At 47.0% G+C, this 26,881-nt stretch overlaps 1 protein-coding gene across 2 annotated transcripts in view; it reads left to right on the forward strand.

Annotated features, from left to right (window-relative positions):
* Positions 1–26,881, forward strand: part of luzp2 (leucine zipper protein 2) — a 111,163-nt gene that overhangs the window by 33,168 nt on the left and 51,114 nt on the right. For both annotated transcript variants that reach the window (XM_030377870.1, XM_030377869.1), the window contains exons 2-4: positions 16,566–16,683; positions 23,554–23,624; positions 26,025–26,106. In XM_030377870.1, the coding sequence (XP_030233730.1) occupies positions 16,566–16,683; positions 23,554–23,624; positions 26,025–26,106 (271 nt within the window). The remainder of the gene's footprint in view (positions 1–16,565; positions 16,684–23,553; positions 23,625–26,024; positions 26,107–26,881) is intronic.

Genomic DNA, 26,881 nt, shown 5'->3' on the forward strand with positions numbered 1-26,881 from the left:
TCATTTTAGCCCCAGGTTTAGACGGCCATGACATCATGTTCCTCTGCTCCTGCTATGCCTGCAAGGCAGGAGACACACACACACACACACACACACACACACACACACACACACACACACACACACACACACACACACACACACACACACACACACACACACACACACACACACACACACACACACACTGGGTTTAGAACCCCAGTGAGGTCCTTTTTATAAACCATTCCTTGTAATCCTGTTGGTGATTGTTTGCACAAAGCGTTCTGGGAACAGGGAATAGCAGGCAGGTTTAACATTGGGTTGTGTTTCTTTTCTCTTTTCTTTATTGAGAATAGATATTCAAGCTAGGTACTATGGAGGGATCAAGCTAGGTACTATGGAGGGATCAAGCTAGGTACTATGGAGGGATCAAGCTAGGTACTATGGAGGGATCAAGCTAGGTACTATGGAGGGATCAAGCTAGGTACTATGGAGGGATCAAGCTAGGTACTATGGAGGGATCAAGCTAGGTACTATGGAGGGATCAAGCTAGGTACTATGGAGGGATCAAGCTAGGTACTATGGAGGGATCAAGCTAGGTACTATGGAGGGATCAAGCTAGGTACTATGGAGGGATCAAGCTAGGTGCTATGGAGGGATCAAGCTTCAATTCTAGGCACAATTTTTTTCATTAATTAGAAAACTATTTGGGGTTCCGGATTAAAAAAAGCCAACTATGAAAACATAGCCTGCTCAACTGTATCGCACCAAGCACCAATATGCTCCTTTATGGAAATCTAGAGAAATATTGCACATAACCTACATGCTATAATCAACCTGCAATACACCTGATCAATACCACAAGGTGTGTGTGTGTGTGTGTGTGTGTGTGTGTGTGTGTGTGTGTGTGTGTGTGTGTGTGTGTGTGTGTGTGTGTGTGTGTGTGTGTGTGTGTGTGTGTGTGTGTGTGTGTGTGTGTGTCACCACGTAAAACAACCTTTTTAAGAATAGTTCTGTTTCCTATCCTCTGAACATGTGTGAGTGCTGACAGCCGCTACGGTCCACATCCTCAAGGTCAAAGGTTGATTTGAATCCTCAGCGTCCTGTGTGCCCTGAAGAGTTTCCCTGGTGAAGCCATATGCTCTGTGAGGAACTCACCGAGATGCGGAGAACACCTCAAGCGAACAGAAAATACAAATCAAATATTTAAATGAAAAAATAAAAATGTGGGCCATCTGTAGCATCTTCACACACATATCTACACACACACATCTGCACACATCTTCACACATCCACAGCGGCAGAGAGGGTCTTCAGCAGCTGAGGAGGACAGAGTGTCCTGTTCTACATGCAGTGTGTTTGTCACTGGAGCCACTGGAGGGACACTGGAGCCATTAGACGGTCACTGGAGGCACTAGAGGGTCACTGGACCCACTGGAGGGACACTGGAGCCACTGGAGGGACACTGGATCAACTGGGGCACGCGGTGACAGCCTGCCCGTCTCCCGGCGGTTGTGTTGAGAGTTTCTCCCCTGTGCCAGAGTGAATTAGAAAAGCCAGAAAAAAGGTTCTGCAGTAGGACGTGCGTCATGGCCGTTCAGAAGGTTAAAAATGTCTGTTAGATAAAATCCCAGAAGCATGGCCCATTTCTGGTAGGCCATGAATTATGGAAGGTGTCGCGCCTCCACATGCTGCAGCGGCCGCTGTATCCCTCAGAGTCTGAGCATTGTGCTCCTCGCTCCCAGGAACTCTGTCTGTCCCCTCCTCTCATCCTCCTCTCCTCTCCTCTCCCCTCCCTCCTCCTCTCCTCTCACCTCCCTCCTCCTCTCCTCTCCTCTCATCCTCCTCTCCTCTCCTCTCCTCTCATCCTCTCCTCTCCCCTCCCTCCTCCTCTCCTCTCCTCTCCTCTCATCCTCTCCTCTCCCCTCCCTCCTCCTCTCCTCTCCTCTCCTCTCATCCTCTCCCCTCCCTCCCTCCTCCTCTCCTCTCCTCTCCTCTCCTCTCCTCTCCTCTCATCCTCTCCTCTCCTCTCCTCTCATCCTCTCCTCTCCCCTCCCTCCTCCTCTCCTCTCCTCTCCTCTCCTCTCATCCTCTCCTCTCCCCTCCCTCCTCCTCTCCTCTCCTCTCCTCTCCTCTCCTCTCCTCTCCTCTCCTCTCCTCTCCTCTCATCCTCCTCTCCTCTCATCCTCTCATCCTCTCCTCTCCCCTCCCTCCTCCTCTCCTCCCCTCTCCTCTCATCTCCTCTCCTCTCATCTCCCCTCCTCTCATCCTCCTCCTCCTCTCCTCTCCTCTCCTCTCCTCTCCTCTCCTCTCCCCTCCTCCCCTTATCCCCTCTTCTCCTCTCCTCTCCTCTCCCCTCCTCTCCTCTCCTCTCCTCTCCTCTCCTCTCCTCTCCTCTCCTCTCCTCTCCTCCCCAGACTCAGATTCTCTCCCTGCCCTCACCAGGACTGCATCCTGAATAGTCTCGTCGGTACATTGCGTTTGATGTGAAAACAAACCCATTGTGAGATTTATTCTCCAGCGGGTGTTTGTTCAAATCATTGTTACTGAATAACTGGAAGGGTGACATTTATTTGAGAATGAAGCAGAACTATTTGGCTTTTACTGTCAAAAATACAAATGGCTTCAGTTCTTAATGTTTATTGTTAAGCCCTAAATATCATGATTTAGTGCAGCTCAATTATGGCTCAATAAGAGGCAGGTTCACAATGACAGGTCAGACGTTTGGTCGTCCTGCTAACACAAGTGTAGGCTGTTGTACGGATGGGAAAAGCGTCCACCAAACAGACCAAACATCCCGTCTCTCTGCTGCTGCTCCTGCTGTATGACTCACCAACGTCTGGTAAGCTTCGCTGTTATAAAGGTTAATTAGTTAACATTACAGCTTCTATTCTATAGCGTGGAACCATGGCGGGCCAAGACGAGATTCAGTGCCTTCCTCGAGGATTGTTCTGCGGCCCCCCCTCGCCCCCCCCTTCCTTCATCATCACCAGCAGTATTTGATGGACAAGCGGGCTGTGAGTGACAGTGTGGGCCCGGGAACGGGAGGTCCTCTGTTTGATTCATTCAGAGCTTGAAGGGTGGGCTGGGGCTCTGTGGCTATAGCTGAGAGAGACGTCACGCGTGATGTGTGATGGCCTGAGAACGTGGAGCGTGCAGCTCGCTGCCGCCGGGATATTCCCCCGAAATGAATGGTCGGCCTCGCAGGGCTCTGTGTGTTAACTCCCATTTCAGACTCACTTCGGCTCAGAACCGAGAAGGTCCAAATGACGCCCAGAAGCGTGTCAACAATGCGATGGGGTTCTCTTGCCAGGTCGAAGAAATTATAACACGATTGCCAGCAGTCATCCTATGAGATTAGCTGTGGAATGAATTGGTTTAGAGTTTCCCCTCGGTGATCACCAAACGACTGCTGGGGACTAGAGGCCCTGAACTGATAACGGCAGCAATGCAGAGAGTCCACATTGTTGTTGTAGTAAATGGATCATGAGAAACGTCTCATCTACATAGTGCCCTCCTGAGAACGTTTCTGCACGGTCTGTCCCTCACTGCAGGCCATCGTATGTAAAACACACACATATATTACACACACACACACACACGCCAATTACTATCCAGTAGATATCATTCTGCCTCAACCAGGCACTGAAGTATAACTCCATCATATAGATTAATATTCCAGTATGGGGGATAAGGCGTGATTCTTCCCCAAGAGTCACATGACTCTTCTGTTCCAGAGAATTGAAACGCGGGTGTCAGTGTTCATTAAGATTCAGCCCCTGAGTCTTCTACATTGTCGCCCTCTTACTGCCTTTAGCTATTAAATCCACCCGCCGACATATTTAAATATGATTCCGTAGCAAATTTAAGACTGAAGATTAACAGCTCCAGCCGCCCTGCACCTAACCGTCTCTCATTACGATCTTTTTCAATCTTTCACAATGCTTCAGAAGCATTACACCTAATCCTCTTCTCCTCTCATATCGGATGATAAGCACATTTCACCAAATGGCATTCCAGAAACGCTCGGAATAAAAGGCCATTTAGTCCCGTGATCTAGAGAGGATATACAGGCTAATGCTAGTGTGTGTGTGTGTGTGTGTGTGTGTGTGTGTGTGTGTGTGTGTGTGTGTGTGTGTGTGTGTGTGTGTGTGTGTGTGTGTGTGTGTGTGTGTGTGTGCCCGTGTCCTAGACCTAGTCACTGGCCGTCACCCCTTCTCTCAGAGCTCTGGGGCCCCCGGCCCTTCTGCTCTGCCCCCCAGAGCCAGAGTCCTTCTGGGGCCAGCTTGAAGCGTCAAGCCTCTGGAGGGTGGAGACCTCTCCCTGGTGTCCTCCTGACCGATGGGGGGGGGTTCCCCCTGGCCTCCTCTAGACCAATGGGGGGGTGGGGGGGGTTCTCCCTGGGGGGGGGGTTCTCCCTGGCCTCCTCTAGACCGATGGGGGGGGGGGGGTTCTCCCTGGGGGGGGTTCCCCCTGGCCTCCTCTAGACCAATGGGGGGGGGGGGGGGGTTCTCCCTGGGGGGGGGTTCTCCCTGGCCTCCTCTAGACCGATCGAAGAGGGTTCTCCAGTAGTAGAGCTGCCCCCCCCCCCCCCCCCCCCCCCCCCCTGCAGGAGGTGGAGGAGTGTTAGGCGTCTCTCAGACAGCTGTTGACGGCTGGGCCCAGGCCGGTCAGACGGTGAGCGCGGTCGCTTTCCTCCGTGATGTATTATTCGATGGACCGCCGCTCGGTGGCTCTTCCGGCTGAGCGCGTTAATTACCGTCTGCGTATTACACTTGGTAAGCACAGTTCAGACCAGCAAAACGATGTTTGTGTGTTCATACGCACGTGTCTAAAAGCGTTTGTGTTAAATGTATGTGTTAATGAGTCTGAGTAATTAGTTACTGGCACCTTAAATGGGGCTTTTGAGCTCGGGGTTGTTAATTATTTATTTGTGATCCGACTTGATGCTATTAATAATCGTGAGCTTTAGTTTGTTTTGCGTTCGCCTTTTTCGAAGCCTGCATTCAACATCACATTATGTGCTGTATTTTTCTTTAATGACACTTGCCTTAGAAGTTGTTTACAACGACAAACAAACAATGCATAATTAAATCCCAGAGGTTAAAGTTTTAGTTTAGTTGCTTTATGACTTTTCCTTTCTTTCCTTACTTTTCTAACCTTAATTGACTTCCTTCATTTCTCTTCATTTCTTCATAATGACTTCCTTTACTTCAGTAATTAACTTATTATTTATTATGTTTAAATGACATGGGGAGCCTTTGTTATCTGAAGCTTTTTTGGTGCCAATATTTGTCATCAGCAATCCAACCAGTTTGAAACTATTACAAATACACACTCAACGGGTTTCAAACAAAGATACTCAATATGAAGTGAATTGCAAAGCAGATTGAGACTCAATTTAATTGATTTCTTAAATTCTCAGAGAAAAAAAGAAATATGTGTCGATAGACATATTCTATTGCTGTGTGCTTCACTGTTATCTGTTTTATACTTCTAATAGATCTGCTAATATGGCGCTATTGCTGGGCACAAAGGCATGCATAAAATCAGCATAACATCGGCAATAGAAGCCGAAGAAGCAGATGAGGCAGAAAAAGGCCTTATCTGGAGAATGAGAGGAAGACATCATCATAATGAAGACACTGCTGGGATCAGCTGTCATGTGACCAACTCAAGAAGAGAAGGCGCTTCATTATAGATGCTCTCATCAAGATTATGCCCTCTTCCAAGAACATTTAACAAATTGCATTAGCACATATTATAGGATAGTTAGCATTTATGAATAGGGTGGCGGAGTATAAAACGTGATTATTATGTATTTTTCACTTTTATTTTAATAATAACCAATAATTCTCTAAGACTCTGATGGAGCAGGCCTGGGCCTCCTTCGTCTTCCTAAACAGATGTGGATTTGGTTTGTGTGAGTCTCGTCTTCCTCCAGGCCTCTTCGTCCTGTTCTTAAGTCTTTCTGCACCCTTTCCTAGTACTGCACGCCTACGTTCCTACAACAGATTCATGTGCACACCGACGTGGTCGCTGTGGTCGTTGTTTCACATCCCGCCCACCGTCGCAGAGCTCCTCCAAGACCAATAAAGAAAACACAAGCCCAGCGCAGGGGCAGGGGCAGGGGCAGGGGCAGGGGCAGGGGCAGGGGCAGGGGCAGGGGCAGGGGCAGGGGCAGGGGCAGGGGCAGGGGCAGGGGCAGGGGCAGGGGCAGGGCAGGGGTGCAGCGTGGCCCGTGGGTGGTGTAAAGGTCAGGAGGCGATGGGGACGCGGGCTCCAAGGGGAAAGGAGGAGGAGGAAGGCGCGGGCCGCGCTCCAGCTTTGATGGCTACATCAACAGACAGTGGAGGAGGTTGTGATGTGGACTTCGAGAGGAAAAAGCCTCTTCGTATCGCCTTGGTTACCAGCTGCAAGGATGAGAAGCTACAGTGAACACAGCGTCACCCTGAGTGAAATGGATCATATATATTACAGAGAAATAGCTGTACATATATTAGAGAAGGATGAACAAGGCGTAATGCACTGACATTGGGCCAGGGTACCACAGCAGAAGCTATCCACGTCTATACGGCGGCCATGTTTAATGTTCAGACCTGACCCACCGGGGGGCAGGGGGGGGGCTAGTCCTGAACCCCTGGGGAGGGGGGCGGCTGGGCAGCCACTACTGTAGCGGTAGCTCTAAATGGTTCATGACTGCATAATAGTGGCCAGACCACAACAACCTGAGCTCCCCATCTGGCAGCCCGTCTCTGAGGCCCCCAGCTGCATGTAAGAATCTGCATCACCCACATTACCATAATGTTTATTGAATTCAGGTAATTAGAATAAATATTTCAGTAATGACCAGATAATTAAAACTGGGGCGGTGGGCGGGGGTCAGAAGAGGACGTTTGCCATATTTTCTTGCATTCTTTATTTATTTCGGACAGCCTGGTCGTGGGGCTATTTTTGGTCTGGACTCAAATTAAAATATGCAGATGAGGTGACATTTATGAGTGGTGCAATTGTGGCCAACTTGCAGTTTGTCCTTCAGCTGTTCAATTTAGGAAGAGGAATCGGGCTCATCAAGCATATGTCAGGTGGATTACTACAGAGAGGGGCACTGTAGCGTCCCAGACTCCCAGTAGACGTGTAACAGCCCATTACCGTGACTGGTGCCGCTGGTTGGTATTGGGGATGCGACGTGCTGACTGGCCAGGGGCACTGGTGGAGTCACTGGTATTGATCAGGGAGATCCCTCCTCAGCCTCCTCCTAGGGCCGCGGTGATGGGCTGATCGACCGAAAACAATGTTTAATAATGTTCCATTAATATGAAGAAAACATTTCTGTAGATACAAATCTATTGTCTATCCTACAATGTATGATGTCATGATTTTGTACAGTATCAATTAATTAAATGCTTATCAATATACTTAATTTGATCAATGACATCAATGAGACTTTTACCTGGTTAAATAACGGCTTAATAAATTGCTGGCAGGCACAGGAACAAACGTTTTGCTCCTCTGTGATACCGCCCTATAACCTTTTATCTGAACAACTCAATGCAGACTTACAATGAGCCCTGTGCAAAGACAACGACAACATCAATTCAAATGGCAAGATTCACTTCAAAACAAGTACAGTCTACAGTAGGTAGGTGATTTGGTTAGATTTTGAATCCCAAAGGAATCAACTTGTCAGTTGGATTATAATGGTTCATCCACACCTCTGTGATTATACAGTGTAATGTCCTTAATGTCCGTACTAAGCTACTGGTCTGATGGGCAAGGTGGTGGATTAGGTGAATGAATGAATGTTTCTACAGAGACAGTAGCTGGACCAGCCTCTAGAAGCTGTTCTGCAGTCTGGTGTCTTCATGGCGCCCATACGGTGGCTCCAGCCTCGTTGGTATTCAGAGACCAACTGGACTTGATACACAGTGCCGCCGTTACCATGGCATTACACTCAAAAGGCTCGTCTGCAAAAACTGTCCAAGGGGGCGACGGTCAGTGGGGTGGTGGTACCAGGTTCACCCACTTTATTCATAGCGGCTCGTAGTACTGAAGAAATGACCCTATATAAAACCTTGTACATTTACACTCTTAACAGAAAGTCACCAATGAAACCTTCAGATCTGTGAGCGTAACACTTTGGTTTGAGATGGTTGGGATAGTAGTAGCATCTTGTTATTGATACTGGGCTCTGCCGCTGCCCTCCTAACTCCTAGCTCCTCCCTCCTAGCTGCTCCTCCTAGCTCCTCCCTCCTAGCTCCTCCCTCCTAGCTCCTATCATGGCCCCTATGGTGCAGAGCCTTTTCTCGTTTCCGTTCAGTCAGGATCACTCCACCTTCCATGGCTCGTGTTCTCTGCATATGTTTCTTCTTTACATTAAGTGTCTCCAGAACGGCACCTCTCAGTGACGCCCCGATGCGCTGATAAAGGATGATACGTGCTGTTACACGCTGTAACACGCTGTTACACGCTGATACGTGCTGATACACGCTGATACAGGCTGATACATGCTGTAACACGCTGTAACACGCTGTTACACGCTGATGCCTGCTGATACACGCTGATACGTGCTGATCCATCGCTGATGAGTGATACACACTGCATGCAGTGTGTATGCTGTATGTAAGGTCACTGATACACACTGACCTGACTCTGTGTGTGAGGTCACTGATACACACTGCATGCAGTGTGTATCAGTGACCTCACACACAGCGTCAGGTCAGTGTGTATCAGTGACTTCACACACAGCGTCAGGTCAGTGTGTATCAGTGACCTCACACACAGCGTCAGGTCAGTGTGTATCAGCGACCTGACGCTGTGTGTGAGGGCCTGAGGCCATGATACTTGAACATGGCTTATTGAGTGTTGTGAGGAACAATTCAGATATACAACGTTTGTCGAGTAAGAAATGGATAACAAAAAAGTGTTTTCTTTTATGATTGGAGACACATCCTGGAGAGACGCAGTGTGTTATCAAAAATGGTATGGCACTTTGAAAGCAGTTTGGAAAGTGTTTTTAAAATGTGTTGTGATGATGGATCAGATCAAAAAGACATCCACTTGAGTACATCACCATTAGAGTAGATAGGAAAAGGAGGGCGATTTGCTCTTGATTTTAGTTCAAGGTTTGAAAAACAGAATCTTGAATACTTCCCTTTGAGTGCGTTTCAGATGCAGTTCATATATATAATTTACACTTATGGACCGGACCCAGACAAACGCTTATTGAAATGAATATTGCAGGTACGATGTGAGAACAAGTTTTTGCAGGGTCATGATAGTGCAATAGGAAATTATAGTCCATGAGTGACACTTTGACTCAACAAATGCAGTCCAAACTAGAGGAAATAGAAACTACAGCTAGATATACAGTTTAATGCTAGTGTGTGTGTGTGTGTGTGTGTGTGTGTGTGTGTGTGTGTGTGTGTGTGTGTGTGTGTGTGACTTTGTAACAGCTAGAAATGCACAAAAACAGATTTATTTCAATTTCTCACGGTGCTCTCAGTCCTTACAGGAATAAATATAGATTTAGAATAAAATGCCTGTTCGGCTACAATTTTAAATTATTTTAGATCATTAATATTCACCAATAACTAGTCTATGTGGAATGAATGCATGATGAGCTGACATCGAATCGTCCTCCAAGAGCTGAAGCAGAAGTTCATCGAATGAACGTTTTTGCATTTTAGATCACTGGGCAATTTCAAAGAGTTTTAAAGCGGATGTGAGCGTTGCGTTGGTGGGGAGGCTGCAGCATGCAGCCCTGACTGAAGTCTTCTGATTCAGAGGAGCGTTCTCTACGCTGTCATAGCTGGACTACTCAGACAGGGCAACGTGGTTGATGAAGAATCGCTATTCCATCCTTAGATATGGACATTGATCTATATTGAACTGTAATGTAATGAAATATGTGTTAGGGTTAGAACAGGAAATCATTTGAATACAGTTTGTGTTTGGTATGGTAACAGTCAATATGTAGAGCGTTCTGAGAGATCAAGGAGCAGGTGAAGAGGCAGATCGGGATCGGTAAACACACGACAAGCGACCCCTGGCCCCGGTCCAGGCACTGGGCCCCAACTGTCCTCTCGACTGGTCTGGAACCATAGGTCTAAACAGGCTCTGGCCAGCTCCAAATTGACAATCTGGCTGCCAGTGGTTTATTCGGTGAAATGCGAGTGGTACACCAGCAGCGAGCCTAGTTCCCATCCGTCATCCTATCAGAAACGCTCCCCCTCGCTCCCTTCACCCCCCCCCCCCCCCCCCCCCCCCGCCCGGCCCCAGTGCTGGTCCTGCCCTCAGGGCCGCTCAACACTGGTCAGCTGAGCAGGCCTGATGTGGACGGCGCCGTCTACCTGCTTATTGCCAATTTCAGACCTCTTAGTTAGCAGTGAAGGGCTGGGGGGCGGGGCCTGACCCCCGGAGAGAGGACCCCCAGCGGAGAGGGGGGCTACACGCCTCAGCCCTGTGCTACAGACTCTTCATAGTACAGAGGGCATTCAATAAGAGCATCAAAGCTCTCTCTCTACCTCCTTCTCCTCTTCCACTGAAAACAAATGGAGAAGTTATTACCATTCTGCGTCTACCTATGACTATGAACCTGTAGTCGTGGAAAAGTAGAAAACATTCTTTCTCTTTGAATGATAGAATGTTTGATATGCTGGTGTTTATCCCGTCCTACTAGCGAGCCACATGACGTCAGAGTGCATGCCCCCCCCCCCCTCACCATCCCGTCCTCTCTGCAGTGAATGGATGCTCCAAACACACATCATCTTTTATTTCGCCACCTCAAATTGAAATTGTCTTTTTTGATGTGTCCTTGGCCGCTCCATGTTGTCTTTCATCACCGCAATCTCCTCTTTTTATATAGGTCCGCGTATAGCAGGCCCACTATCCAGGCTGTATACTGTTCTCACGCTGCTAGCCTGTTCTGAGTCCACCACACTGCAATAACAAACCGCAGGACAAACCAGCGCTCCTATAAAAGCAGAGGATTTATGGCTGCGCTGGTTTGTTTTGCAACGTGACATCGGTGGCGAAAGTGGATGAGATGTCGCCAGGAAAAGCTTTCAGCGGCGGGGATGAGCATCTGGAGCACAGAGAGCGGCTCTGTGCTGCGTACAAACGTCCGTCGGCCTGAGCAGCGTGGGCTCTTTGAAAGGAAAGAGACAAAAAGAGGCCAATGATTTACCCGCACAGCCCTCTGCAGCTCTGACAGCAGAGATGGGCGGAATGGCATTAGATCCTCACTTCATCCCGGGCCTAATTGGATCTGGCAGCGGCAGCAGATTCCCCAGATGGGTTCTTTAAGGCAGAATCTGTGTGATATACGTCCGCATATTAAGATAAACAGAATAGAGGAGTCACTGGGCGCCACGGGAGACACAAAGGCTTCCCTAGAAAGATGGTTTGTTTGATTGTTTCCATTGTCAGTGATGTTTTCAGACGATATAGGGAAAAGAAAGTATGTATGAAAATAAACACAGGAAATAGGAAAGACTCTTTAAATAAATGATTTGTGCCTTGGGCTTTCTTCATGAGTCAAATGTTGTTCACAACCATGACCCCAGCACTTTAAAATATCTATATACCTATCTTATATCTATCTATCGCTCTATATATGTGTTTCCATCTGCTTATCCATCTACATTTATCTTTTTATCCGTTAAAGAAGGAAGAAATATATTCACAGAATCTATCTGAAATCGGGAAGGAGCGTAGAATGTTGAGTGAAAATAATTCACAAACTACTTATGCATGAAAAAGCCTTTAAGTTTGTATTGAATAATTCATCTAATATGCTAAGTATTTCTATTTCAATGCCTTAAACATCCTTGGTGGGGAATTACATAATTTAAGCGATGAGTAAATTACAGGGGCTCAGTGAGCACGGCGTGTGAAAGCGGGAGGATTGTGATTTCATAGAATCTATCACTAAGACGGACCAATTATGAGTTTAGTCGCGACGCAAGGAAACTATTCATCTTCCTCTACCTTCATCGTCTGTTTATTGCACCAATCCATGATTCCTCTTTTTCCTATATCTAAATATGTGTTTTTATATCAATGAATGAACCTAATACATATAATGTTTATATTTGATGTCACAATCGACTGAACATGCACCTTGTAAATACTTCCTAACACGTATAACAGCATCGTTTGAAGGAGTATCAGCATGGGAATGTTCTGGAGTTCTGGACGTCCCCTAGCTGGGGGACATGCATGCCTTCATGACCTGCGTCTGACGAACGAGCCGACTCATGGCCCTCTCTCTCATCAGGCCCCCCTCAGAACCATCAAGGGGATCTGGGGTCACTTATCAGATTGACACGCGGGCAATTATTTTTCCTGGGGCGTCTGATGTTTGTACAAGACAGCACTTTGTAAACATGACGGATTGATTTTCATAGCAGGTGTCCGTGGTGGTCATGCTCTGTGAGAGGAATATATTAATTTCTGACAAGCCTTGGGCCTTCCGCCTTATTAAAACAATTTGAACCCTCCTAATGGCATAATTAATTAACCCTGAAATTGGAAATGCCACATAAACCAATATCTGATCGTAATATATACAATGGCTGATACACACGTTTTCACGCTTCAGTCTGCTGGTAGGGTATGCACAAATGACTTCATTTTTGTTTAATAATATCCAGTGATAAAGGCCCACCTACAGTCAGGAACATGATAACTTTATGACCAGTAGGGATGCGAGAAATCCTAAAAGAGTATAATCAAACACACTTTATTATCATCTGTATTATCTATTCTAGTGTCATGTGTGTTGCACCACTCTGCAGCCTTCCACCTGCTCTTTACTGCTGCACCAGCAGGGGATGCTTCTTAACACAGATTCTAATGTTACATCATGGGAACATGACTTATTCTGTTGAATTACATCTGAGCGAGGCTGTTGTTTAGTGCAGGACAGGGTGCTTTGTTGTTCGCCGATTGTGTATAAGTATTGACAAAATGATGGCTCTTTAGAGAGGAGTGAAAAGAGATTCACACTGCATAAGCTGCACATTACCATGTTTTTGTTGGAAAATGTTGTTTTTACAAACAAGTACAAACTAATTGTTCAGCCTTTCTGCCAAATGCTGATTCTATAACGGAGAATGTCTCGGTATTTACTGTGTTGTTGCAGCCTTGGGATTGTACAAAGGTTATCACTTAGTTTCCACTTACTCGTGTCGTGTTGTAGCAAAAAACTGTTGGAGGGAAGTAAAAATAAAAACACTTAATGACGTAAATGTTCATTCTCTACATTGCTTTAGATACTGGGTCTAATAAATGATCCAACTGATAAATGTCCTGACCTCCCACATGGAGGGAAGTGACCGCACATTACCTGCCATTCTTACACCACCAGTCCCACTGGTTCTGGTGGTGAGGTCGCCATCACCAGACTATCTGCATCAGTCCCACTGGTTCTTGTGGGTAGGTAGTTAACACCAGACGATCTGCACCAGTTCTAGTTCAGTTCACCACTCCACTTCCTCCAGAACAGCCCTTCCAACAGTGAATCAGAGGTTCTGGCAGCTCTCGACGAGAAGAGAGGCAGAGTGCCATAGCCTCACCTTCGCTTACATTTCTTAGTGGATGGCTTTGATGCTCCCCAACCTCCCCAGCCCCACCAGCCCCACCACCACCTCCACCCTCTACTACTTTGCCTCAGCTCTTCTCTATTACTCTGTGGTCTGTTTTATAGAGCTCAGAGGGCCAATATAACTCCAAGGCCAGAGGCGTGTTTGTCCCCAGGATTCAGATCCATAAATGACGTCTTGCTCCGGGGCTAAAGAGGCACAGAGGCCTTTCTATTAATAACTAATAAACGCCCGCTGACACCTCCCATTATCTGATCACTGCTGGTTACGGTCTGTGTGTTTGTGGTGGTGGTGGAGCTGGGACCACTTCAACAGAGACATGCTTCAAAGAGCCAGCGAGACCATAACATCTATACCAAGGTTTTACTGTAGCTAAAATAAAACCCTCAGTTGGAAAACAACTGATGTCAAATGTTTTCCCTCCGCCCAATCCTTCTGGGAACCTTCTCCTCCGCTCCGAACTATGACTGGTGGAACCCTGGATGTGTGTCCCCCTCCTTCCTAGAACACTCATCCCAGTTCATTCTTTTTAGTTTAGTTTTAGTTGAAATTCAAGCTGAAACACAAGATTCACTTTTAAGTACAAACCAAACCATCTTTATGTGTCCAAGTCCCTTGATGAAGCTGTTTTCGTGTCAGTGGGCCATGAATTCTAAAGCTAATTCAGGCCCGCCTAGAGAAAGGTCTGTAACGTTGACTAATGCATGAACCCACGGAGTACGCCGTACCTCCCTCGGCCTCCATGTGTGATCCTCCATGTCTCTCCAGCGCCATATGGCCTGTGTCCTCAATATGCTGTTTTATGTGTTATTCATTCAATCCCTAGTGCTGGTTTTTGGTGCTGATTTATTTGTTGCAGTGCTGATCCGTGCCGCGATGTGCAGACTGTGAAGGATGCAGAGTCCAGGTTGTGGCTCACAGATTTACAATCTATGGAAAGAGAACATTTGTTTGTTTGACAGAGAGAATCAGGCAGGCTGAACCCAACATAGCGAAGGCTCTTCCTCACTCAATTTCCTTCTGATTTGAATTGTAGCAGAGGACGTACTTTAGGGCAAATTCTGGATCAAATTAATAGCTTGACCCAAAAAAAGAAATATGATCACATTGATTATGAGGAGCAAAGCACAGCAGGGGGATTCCTTCAACTCTTCTGATAGGACGAGTCTATTTTGGAAACCAGAATGCAAGATAATTTAGTGTCGGCCCTGACGCAGACGGGGGCTTTGGGCTGAGGTTGGATGCAGAAAGTGAGTCTGATATCAAAATTGAGTGACTGATTTTGTTTTGGGATTATTTTCAATGAAACTATTCCTAATTAGCTGTGGGGAAACAAAGTCTGTTTTGGTTTTTAACAAGCCCCCCCACCGAGCACAGAGGCTTATTCATTGTTATCATTTCCTCATCCATACTTTTTTTAAGATGTATTTCTGCCTTCGATTGCCTCTTGATCATTACTGGCATGTTTACTCCGCAGCATCAAAGCCAGGTGCATCCTGGGAGCCACATGGCTCCCGCCGCACGCGTCTCAGAGCTTCAAGTGGAACGCGAGACGGAGAGGTGCCTTTGTTTGGGATGTGATTTGAGTCATAGTGGGAATGCTGGAACCAGATTCATTCTTCCTGTTGGAATCTAATGGGGTCCCTTGGAAGTTGATCTCAGAGAGAGCATCATATAGGGAACAGTGCAGGGATAATGAACCGGGTCGGGCCTCACTGTCTCTTTCTTAGGAGATAAATCTGACACAGTGATAGTGTGGGACGCTCCAGCGCTCTATAAGGTCAGTCATTCCCTGTCGGCCGTGCAGAGCTCTGGCTCTGTGTTAATAATTATGCGTTAACCACAGGTTTCTGAACCTCGTTTCCTGGTGTTCTCTCTCACAACGGAACAACCGGAACAGTGTTCTGCAAATGAGCGTTACTGGAGGAGAGAGGCTGAGAGTTAGAGTAGAGGAAATACTATAGGGAACCACTCTTTTGGCTCATGTCGAATCTGGTTGTAAGGGAAGCAAACACATATTCTCTTAGAAAAGCTTTCTTTGCAGATCTCTGTAATCTTTCTACGCAGTTATTCAGTCTATTTAGAAGATGACTACAGTGCTACACGATGGTGCTGCCATCGCTTGTTTTAATAAGACGACGATGCTCCTGGTTCGTCATGAACCTACACCCCAGCCCGCACTGATCGGATCGCTGCAGAGAGAAGGGAAATGTGAACTGGTGAGATGGTTTGAGGAGAGGTGGAGCTAGTGGCCATCAGAGCAGCTACAGCATCTTACACACACACACACACACACACACAACTCAAAACTCACCTGTTCAAACTCGCACACAACGTCTAACGTGATTGTTTGTTTGTTTTGTTTTGTCTTGTTTTTGTTTTATTTATTTTTATTTTTTATTTATCATGTTTATTTATTTATTTATTTTTTTCCACAATTTCTTGTTTTTTTTTAAGTGATGTATGATGACTATATACTCTGTAAGGTGACCTTGGGTGTCTTGAAAGGCGCCTCTAAATTAAATGTATTATTATTATTATTATTATTATCTTCAGAAGAACATTGGAAATACTCCAACTAAAGCTTTCAAATAAAAATACTAGAGCGTAATATATTCTCACCTTCTATTGACGGGTCAAAATGCAATAATGGCATAATTGAGTGGTATGAATATTCAAGTGAAAGGGTCGCAGCAGTCCTTGGTTCCAGAGTACCTCATCTCTGCAGCCTTTTGATTGGCCCATTTAAGGGCGATGCAGGTGTTTAATCTTTCAACTCAAGGACTGTGTTTAGCAGATATTCATTTTCCTCCATCCTCGTCCCTCGAGCCCCCACAACTCCACCTTTTAATCCATTTTAACAAACCTCATTCTGCCAAGGTGCCAATAAAGAGTGATTTCTCTCCTGGACACTGGGCTGACGTTGGATTGGTCTCTAAATCTCCCGTAACTCTCCCCCCCTGTCTCTGTTCCCAGACAAGGCTATGAGGGGCTGCAGAAGAAGCTGAAGGAGGTGTTCAGTGAACGGAGCGGCATCCTGCAGCAGCTCTCGAAGACATCAAAGGAGCTCGACAGCATAAAAGGCAACCTGCAGGTCGGTGACTCTTTACTTTACTTTCTTTTTCCTTTTTCTTTTTCTCAAACACTCCAACCAGGCTCAAAAGAAGGAACAGCCAGTGGGCTGAGGGCAGATCCTTTACACCAGAGAATCCCCAGAAGTTCATCCCATCATTGTTGTCTACATTTCTGTCTTGCTCTACACCTCACCTGCAGCACTTCAGATCCTCATTATAACTCATGAATATGCAGAGGCCCGCTGGCAGCCCCTCCCCGTATCAGAGATGTGAGGGTGCATCGAGGGGTGGACGGACCCCAGGGAGAGGAGGCATCACCGTGACAACAGACCAACCCCAGCTCGGCCCTTGTTTAAAACCGCATCAGTCGTTACAGCTCCGATCACATGCAGAATAACTCAAATGGATTCCATCTTGGTTAGCAGGCACTCTGGGAGCCAGGTTGGGGTACACACTCAGGCACTCTGAGTCTGAGGGGAATGCAGAGCAGTGGAGCAGGGCCGCTCTGTAAGCCCTTCTCCTGCTCTTTGCTCCTCTGGCTTCAGCTCAATGCATCACATCTGAGAGATCTGGAAGAACAAAAAGCCCTGTCTGTTACAATAACATACACATTGTGTTTAGCGCAACTGTGAAATAAATAAATATATGAGTAAAGAAAGGCATCTCTGTCCTTCACAAGATGCCTTTTATTAAACAAAGTATAGGCCGATATTCAATCTACTCAGTTTTTGATTGTGTTATGCTCTCTATGCTCTGAATGTTTTCTACTGGATTATAAAGAAGTCTATTTAAATTTAACGACAACAGGGTTTCCCGCGGAAAATATATTGGTTTGTCATCAGACGGGGGGGGGGGGGGGGGGGGGGGGGGTGGACCATTTCTGCTTCTCTTCATGCAGGCTGTCATACGGTTGTCCTGGAGCCTGATCTATACACAGAGAGCATAAAGTTTAGGCTATTTTAAAGCTGATGGGTGCTACTTGCACCCATCAGCAAGCAGCACCCTCTTCCCCTCCTCCCCTCCCCCCTCCTCCCCCCTCCTCCCCCCCCCTCCCTCTCCATCTCCTCCCAGGCTGTCTTTGTAGTCTCTCCCCTCCAGGGCTCCATGCCCCCCCCCCCCCCCCCCCTCCAGGCTTTGTGTGTTCCACCTGTGTTTGTTCCACCTGTGTGTATGTGTTCCACGTGTGTGTCTTCCACGTGTTTGTGTTCTACGCTTGTTGTTCTACGAGTGTGTACTCTATGTGTGTGTGTGTTCCACGTGTGTGTTCCACGCGTGTGTTCTTTACGTGTGTGTGTGTTCCACGTGTGTGTGCTGTACGTGTGTGTGTTCTACGTGTGTGTGTGTGTGTGTTCTATGTGTGTGTGTGTTCTACCTGTGTGTGTGTTCTACGTGTGTGCGTTCTATGTGTGTGTGTGTTCTACACCCTTCTAGATGCCCAATCCGTTTTCTTTCCAGGGGTGCAACATCTTTGTTATAACAAATCAACATTGATGCGCTACATCAATATAGGGGAAAAAAACAGATATGCAGATATAGAAAAATTCTGGATAATGTTAAGATGGAGTCTGTGAGGGACGGGTGGGTGAGGTGAGCTGCTCTCTCTGCAGTTAGGAGGCCATATGCTGAAGCCCTTATCCTGCCGAGTCACATTCTGTTTGTGGTCGGTGGTCGGGGAACAGCTATGTTTTGGCTTTGCATCTCAGGGTTGTTTTGCATCTATTCTGAGCTGCTATAAAAGTGCATTGTGTGAAATGTAGTCTCTTGGGATGGTAGTGTGAGGAACAACAATACTCCAACTGTACTGAGATAACCCCCCCCACCCCCTCCTCTCTTTCTTCCACATCAGCATTTCCCTTACAGTTAGTTTATACCCTTCGGCCATAAAACATTTCACTCCGTACATAGTTGAATAGCACGGGGGCGACCGAGTACTGAAATATAAATCACATACACTTAAAGTGCACTGCGGATTCATACATCAAAAACCTCTATGTACAATAGGATACACTGCCGTTACTTTGTGTGAGCGGTTGTAGTAGTGATTGAATCTATAAACGCGTGGCATTAGATGATTTTTTCTAGTCACTATATATGACCTCCGCCGGGAAAGTTGGGCCAGTCAGCGACCGTGGAACGCGTCCTGTTATGTGACCAAGGTTTAATATTGAAAAAACATTTCTACATAACAAACCGTTTTCTGATCACTAAAAACGTACAATCTGTTTGCAACATGAGATGATTTTAGTATGTTGTCGAGTGGTTTAGGGCACAGTGTGATGGATGAGCAACGTTGGCTACACTGACTACTGCTCAGGTTCTGCTATGGTGACCCCGTTCTAAATGAGTAAGCTACAGGAGAGTAAGACTTCAATGTCCACATGGTACAGTTTGGACTTAAGATGGTCAGATATGAACCATTTGTCAAAAATACAGACAGAAAAACAAGAAAAGATTTTCAGGGATTTCACTGTCCTTCCGTTGTCAACCGGTTCAACCAACCAGCCAGTTCCCAGTTGGTTCAATAAGCCTGCTGGTGTGAAGGACCTCCAATAGAAAAGTAAAACAGGGTCCTCAAAAGGATTTCCTATAAAATATAAAATTGTGCTTTATCATTCAAGAGTGCATATCTATAGATGGAGGCCATTGAGCCAATTAAACAACTCTATTGTGTCCATTATTCTCATACACTAGCTTTTGACCAATATAACTTCATTATGATTATGATTGTGATACTTGAAGTCAATCTATCATGAATCATTCACCTCCTGAATCATTTTTCCGTCCTTCGGAGGAGACGTAAAACCGAGGTCCTGACTCACTGAGGTCATAAAAGATCCCAGGGCACTTATCGCAAAGAGTAGGGGTTCCCCCGGTGTCCTGGCCCAACCAGGCTCATTCAATCTGGCCCCCTAATCATCCCCCTGTATAATTGTATAATTGGCTGACTCCTTAATTCCCTCACCCTCCACCTCGAGCTGGTGTGTGGTGAGCGTTCTGGCGCAGATTGGCTGCCGTGCATCACCCCTAGTGGGTGCTACACACTGGTGGTGGTGAGTGAGGTCCCCCCCTTCAATGTAAAAGCGTCTTTGAGTGTCTAGGAAAAAGCGCTATATAAATTCAATGCATTACCTCACTCAAGTCTCCATGACTGTGAAGATGTGAATGGAATCTTCACAGAGTAAATCCATGTTTTAAAAGATGCACATATGCCTGTCTGGCTGTTAGCCGTAGTAGTCTGCAGCTGTGGCTCATAGGCTAATTGAGCCACACTCATTCTGGTGCTCCTTAAGAGGTGAAGAATTCTAGACTGGAGGGAGGCTTGAGTGGTGCAATTGACTCGACGGTTGGGCCGTTTTTTTTTTTATTGTTTGTTTTAAGTAAAAATATGCTTTTTACCAAAAACATTGTGCGTCAAGGAAACTCTTTTTCACAATGACCATGTCTTTGAGTTGCTCTATTTGGCTTATCCGACAGCAGGCCAGGTGGCGACAGTGGTGAGTTGGATAAATATAGGAGTCATTCAATATTGTCAAGTGACACTAAGACCAAAGTAGGTAAATTGAGAAAAATATGACAACAGTAATATTGAGTTGGATTTTATTGAAAACAGCAATGGGACAACCTAATGCGCCATTTGTCATCAGGTTCTAGCAAACAAAGCCGTGAGCCAGCCAAGCCATAGTGGCATCTGATTACAAAGGACCCGTGATGTAAAGGCAACACTCACTTATTGAAAGAGAGAGGAATACGCCCGCCAGAAAACACTGAAGGTGAACCTCGCCACAACTCCAGAGAAAGGAAAGAAGATTGTTTTTTGGTGTCTCAAAGGCACATTAAACTAAAACGCCATGCTCTATTGCACAATAAGTCATGTTTCTAGACAGAGGGAGCTACTAAAGTGAAAGCAGGACCATTCTCAAGCGGCAGCGTGATGAGGAAAGGCTCAGGTGATTGTTTTGGTTCGCTCTCCGTGGGAGGGGACCTTTTGGAGGACTTTCTGTTCTGATGGAGGCAGCTGACAGGACAGAGGGTTAGGAAATATCAGACTGCTGGATTCTTTCCTGACGAATGCCGGAATGAACTGGGAGAGATGTGTGGTCCTTGACACGAATGACCCGCGGTGATGACGGGCCGAGGGCAGGGGGTTATGGACGGGTACCGGGGTCAACCCAAAGGGAACGGCTCGTACCGCATGCTGCATCGGCAGGTGCTCACGTCCAAAGGCAAGGTCCCTGCCCTCTGTTTCAGCACAGCTGGGGTCGCAGTTCATTCTGTAAAGTCAAGGGCACTGCCGTCGTTTGTTGGGACTATTTTGTCGGGAGAGGAAGGCTAGGCGTGACACGCTGCTATATCACACTGAAGTGGGATGGCTCTCTCGTGGTCACGTTCTGCAGCGGCTGTTTGAGCCACGCAGTGAGATGTCAGATCTGATCTGAGAAGACATTTTTCCAACCGAGTGTGTAGCCAAATAAGCAGATCTTGCAGACGTATTCAACCGCCTAAACAACCTCAACAGCCTCTAACCAAGGACGATGCAGCCATCCTGAAAGTCAGCGACAAATACACTGCCTCCAGGAAGAAAACAGAGCTATGGAGAAGGACACAATGCAGAGTCATGGACATGCTCCCCCAGCTCAGATCCTCGTCAAACAGTGGCTGTGGGTTCCTTGCCCCAGTTGCAGCAAGTGGCCTGAATGGTGAGGCAGAGAGGACCTGTGAGAGGACTTTGAAGGGCCTTCAGCCGGGTTAGGGGCGGTTAGGGACTTCAGGCACCACCTCTCACGTGAGTTTTCTGAACCTAACTGCAGAGGCCATTCCAACATGGTTTCCCTTTCATACCACTGACCCCTGTGAGTCTTCATTCTCCACCGCAATAAGGACTAAGAGCAGGGCTCGGTCGCATTTGGAGAAGGATCTTAGAGTATGCTCATCATCCATCACTCCATGGAGTGAAGGAAGGATGGATGGAGTTACAACAAAGTGGACTTTGTAATAAGAGACACACACATCCTATTCAGGGTGAGCGCATCAAGTAATGTATTGTGAATTTTGTGAACAAATGTTACTACTGCTGATGATAAAATGCTGTCAAGTTATGTCCAATAAAATATTAAATCTTTTAAATAGTGTACATAGGTGGTATTAACATGATTGAAAAACAATCCAGTTAATATTTATGGCTGTTTAATGGGTTTAATTTAAGTAAGTATTTAGGTCTAAATTATGTATCCCGCGTCTATAGGACATCATATAGCCGCTGGTATCAAGGGAGTCCTATGGACTATTCAGGAATGGATTTTAATAATCTGATAAATTTTCTTCATCAGAATTGTTGACTGATTTTGATGCCTAGGTCAATCTCAAAGAACGTCGACCTCTGTACCCTGACATCTCCTTTTGGCTACGCAAAAATGATTTGGGTGGCAAATCATCCAATTATCTTTTGGATCAAAATGTTGATCTCCAAAAGGCATAAGTGGGACAGTGGCTGGTATTGGGACCATGGACAGGGGGTCTCTGAAGCCTGACCTAATGCTCCATCCAGCCCCCAACATCAAAACAGTTTGGAATTGGTAACGTTGGAGAAACTGCAATTGCAAACCAAAGGTTGTCACCCATATCCCATAACTGCTGATAACCGCTGTTTGTATTTGAAACCAAAACAAGTTGCACTACACAGTTGAGCTGCCGACAGAGAGAGACGATGCAGGTCAAACTGTGATCAAGATGTGATGTCCGGTAAAATCCAATTCCCAAACTGGGGATGGGTTCCACAGTGGGATATGTCAAGAGCCCTTATTATGAGCGATATAGGGACTGACAGAGCCTGTCTTATTTTATTATAGGACTTTTCTAGGTCACTGCATGATAAAGAAGCATTAATTTAAAGGAACTTACTAATTGTTTGTGAACATGTAGAGGAAGTTCCCCAAGAGACCTTTGCATATTCAGCACAGATGGATTAAAAGAAGCATCAAAGTGATCATTCTTTATTTTTGTCGTCAGGTTTTCGTAGAAGATTTTCCTTTGAGGGCAATTTTACACCAGAGGGGGTAACATCTGCAGTTCATATTATTGGTTTGTGTGTTGTTGAAAGATATTTCCTTTAGCACTGAATATGTGGGTTAATTTGTTAATCTTTGGTGCAGAATCGTTTGATGTTTTCAATGTTGCTGATATTACTATTTCACAAACTTTGTAGGAAGAAGTCCTCCATTGTACATTGAATCTGAGCAGAATAGGATTTACTTATGACCTAACTTTGTCTGACTCAATCTGCAGTCAGCACTTTTAGCACGCCCCACTTTGTTCTGATTCAGTTGTGTTGTGATTGAGTTTCATGGCTCTCATACGTCTGCTGACGGCTAGCCATCGCTACGGGGACGACTGTATGAGAACCTCGAGACTCAATCAGAGCACACTTTATCAAAGCAAAGGATGGTCTGCAAAAGAACAGATCAGAGCAGCTTTAATCCTTCATGCAGTGTTCTCATCACCACGTGTTCTTCTGGTATGAACCTCTAAAGAACGTCCTCCTCTGTTCACCACGTGTTCTTCTGGTATCAACCTCTAAAGAACCTCCTCCTCTGTTCACCACGTGTTCTTCTGGTATGAACCTCTAAAGAACCTCCTCCTCTGTTCACCACGTGTTCTTCTGGTATAAACCTCTAAAGAACGTCCTCCTCTGTTCACCACGTGTTCTTCTGGTATGAACCTCTAAAGAACCTCCTCCTCTGTTCACCACGTGTTCTTCTGGTATGAACCTCTAAAGAACCTCCTCCTCTGTTCACCACGTGTTCTTCTGGTGTCAACCTCTAAAGAACCTCCTCCTCTGTTCACCACGTGTTCTTCTGGTGTCAACCTCTAAAGAACCTCCTCCTCTGTTCCAGGTCCTGAAAGGCGAGGACCCGGTGGCCAAGCAGGCGATCCAGCGTGTTCTGGAGCTCAGCAGCAAGCAGCGGTATGACTACTGACCCCCCACTGCTACCAAACCCCTATCAATCACTAACCGTGTAACTCACTAACCCCTGTCACTCACTAACCCCTGTCACTCACTAACCCCTGTCACTCATTAACCCCTGTCACTCACTAACCCCTGTCACTCACTAACCCCTGTCACTCACTAACCCTGTAACTCACTAACCCTGTAACTCACTAACCCTGTAACTCACTAACCGTGTAACTCACTAACCCTGTAACTCACTAACCGTGTAACTCACTAACCCTGTAACTCACTAACCCCTGTCACTCACTAACCCCTGTCACTCACTAACCCCTGTCACTCACTAACCCCTGTCACTCACTAACCCCTGTCACTCACTAACCCCTGTCACTCACTAACCCCTGTCACCTTTAACTCACTTACGCCCCTTTAACTCACTAACGCAGCGCAGTAGAGCAGTGTGGATTTTAGCCCCTTGCCTAACGTTCCTGAACGTTCCTTAACGTTCTTGAATGTTCCTGAACGCTCCTGAATGTTCCTCAGCGTTCCTTAACGTTCCTGAACGTTCCTGAACGACGCCGAGGGGACGTTAGCGGCGTTCACGCCGTCTGAACGTTGCCCCTCGTGGTCACCATCTTTTAAAACGAATCAATAGCCCATCAAAAGCGGGCGACAGGTCTGACGCGTCAGGCCCAGAAACATGGGAAGGCTGCAGAATGGTGCCGAGCCATCACTACCTGCACTGGAATACAGCAATCTATTGTGTTATTAATACGGCCCCACCTCGCTGCTGTCGGCTGTAATTAGGCTGCTCCTTCATCATAGGAAACGTGATTCATTGTGAAAAGTTCTTTTTAGACAACTGTAATTCCATAACCCTCTAAAAATGAGTTTGCTCCAAACTTTGTTATTTAGCGTGTAGTATGTGCTGAGGACGTGCAGCAGTCAGAGACATTTCAGCACGGCTTTATCCTACTGACGTCTGGACCATTCCCTCCACACACGAACCTCATACCCAGCAGTGACTGGCATAACGCTAAAATAGGAATATTTGCCTTTGGATTTCACCTTCTGCGCCCTGTTTTCCTTTGTTTGGGTGGTTTTAACCTTTCTAAAAAATGGATTCACTTCTTTTTCCGTGGCGGAGCAGAATATAAAGTGAGTGTGGGGGGTGGAGTGGTGCAGCGGAGGTCGCTGGGCTGCTTCCAGGGGACAGGTCTCTGGCATGTAGAACATTGAAGTGCATGACCACACTCTAGTCAAATCCCACCCTGAGCCACCCAGTGTGGCTGCATTGATTCATGACATCAGCCTGACTGCACAGTCGGCTGGGCAGGACACGGCCGATGTGCTCGCGCTGCTCCGAGCTCTGTGGTCACGGTACCCCCGACGGGGCCGTGGTCACGGTACCCCCGACGGGGCCGTGGGATGATTGAAATGGGAAGAGCTCACTGTTTCAGTAATCAAACTGCGATTTGGTTGATCATTCATGGGACACTACGGACTCTGGTTTACATGTAGGTTTCAGTGCTAACGGGGGAAATAGCACGCTACCTACTAGCCATCACATCACATGCATACATTACCTCCTAAAGTATTCGGCCTGTAGGTTCATCAGTGAGTGTGTTGTTCACACGCGTACGCCAGCGCCTTAATAAGAGCTGCAGCACCCCTACGACCCCCGTGTGTGTGTGTGTGTGTGTGTGTGTGTGTGTGTGTGTGTGTGTGTGTGTGTGTGTGTGTGTGTGTGTGTGTGTGTGTGTGTGTGTGTGTGTGTGTGTGTGTGTGTGTGGTTTTGCCGTATGTCAGAACATCAACACACTTTCAAGCCGCTTTAGAATGACATTCCATTGTTCAGTATAAACAACGTTTCATTCTAAGCTCAGCTACATCACAGCTACCAGTTCACCCCTCAAACACCTCCCAGTTCACAAATCAAACACAGACCAGTTCACCCATCAAACACCTCCCAGTTCACCCATCAAACACAACACAAACACAAATCACATTTGACAGACATTCAGTCTACTTTCTGCCAACGACGAGGACAAGGAGCTCCTGCTGGGTTTAAACCTTGTCTCCTCTCCTCCTCCCCCTCCTCCCCTCCCTTCCTCCCCCTCCCTCCCTCCCTCCCTCCTCCTCCTCCCCCTCCCTCCTCCTCTCCCTCCTCCCCTTCCCTCCTCCCCCTCCTCTACCTCCCCCCTCCTCTCCCTCCCTCCCTTCCTCCGTCCTCTCCCTCCTCCCTCCCCCCTCCTCCCCCTCCTCCCCCTCCCTCCCCTCCCTCCTCCCCCTCTCCCTCCTCCCCCTCCCTCCTCCTCCTCCCTCCTCCCCCTCCTCCCCCTCCTCCCTCTCCCTCCCTCCTCCTCCTCCCTCCTCCCCCTCCTCCCCCTCCCCCTCCCCCCTCTCTGGGCCGTGCAGGAAGGAGATGAAGAGCCTCCAGGCCGCGCTGCAGAAGCAGCTGGAGGAGGCGCGGGAGCGGGAGGAGAAGCAGCAGGCCACGGTGAGACGCCGCTGACCTCCCAGCGTCTGCTCAGCGCTAAGCAGCTCTGTCACCTGTCAGCGGCCGCCGCTCATTACCTAGCGAGCTCCTCCCGGGCGCTGTTCTGCGCCACTTAATTAAAACGCCCTGAGAGGAGGCAGTGCCGGAGAGAGAATCCCTCGCACTGAACACACACACACAGTGCAAAACACACACACAAACACACACACACACACACTGAACACAATACAGTGCAAAACACACACACAAACACACACGCACAAACACTGAACACAATACAGTGTAACACACAGGAACACATGCACACGTACACACACGCACAGGGAACACAATGTAACAGACACACACACACACACACACACACACACACACACACACACACACACACACACACACACACACACACACACACACACACACACACACACACACACACACAGAGCCTGGTTAAGTCTTTGCTTTGTTACATTCTTCCCCTTTGAACAGACCAAACACAGTCCATGTTCATGCTTTTGGGGTTAAAATGGTTATGGGTTAGAAAGTGGTGGTGGCGTCAATGTTTAAAACCCAAAATCTATTCCAATTCATATTTTGTCAATGGATTACCTTGAAACTCTTATTTCTCCCATCAACACAGCATTAGTGTTTCCCTGCAGTGCAGAGTGCTGTTCAGCAGTCAGACATTCAGCCCAAATGAAGCATTTATTCATAGGACTCTTAATCGGTTCAGTGGTAAGGGGCCTTTGAGTTGCAGTGCTTATGTACTATCTATACA

The sequence above is a fragment of the Gadus morhua genome, chromosome 14 (assembly GCF_902167405.1).
Source record: "Gadus morhua chromosome 14, gadMor3.0, whole genome shotgun sequence".
Classification (NCBI taxonomy): Eukaryota; Metazoa; Chordata; class Actinopteri; order Gadiformes; family Gadidae; genus Gadus; species Gadus morhua.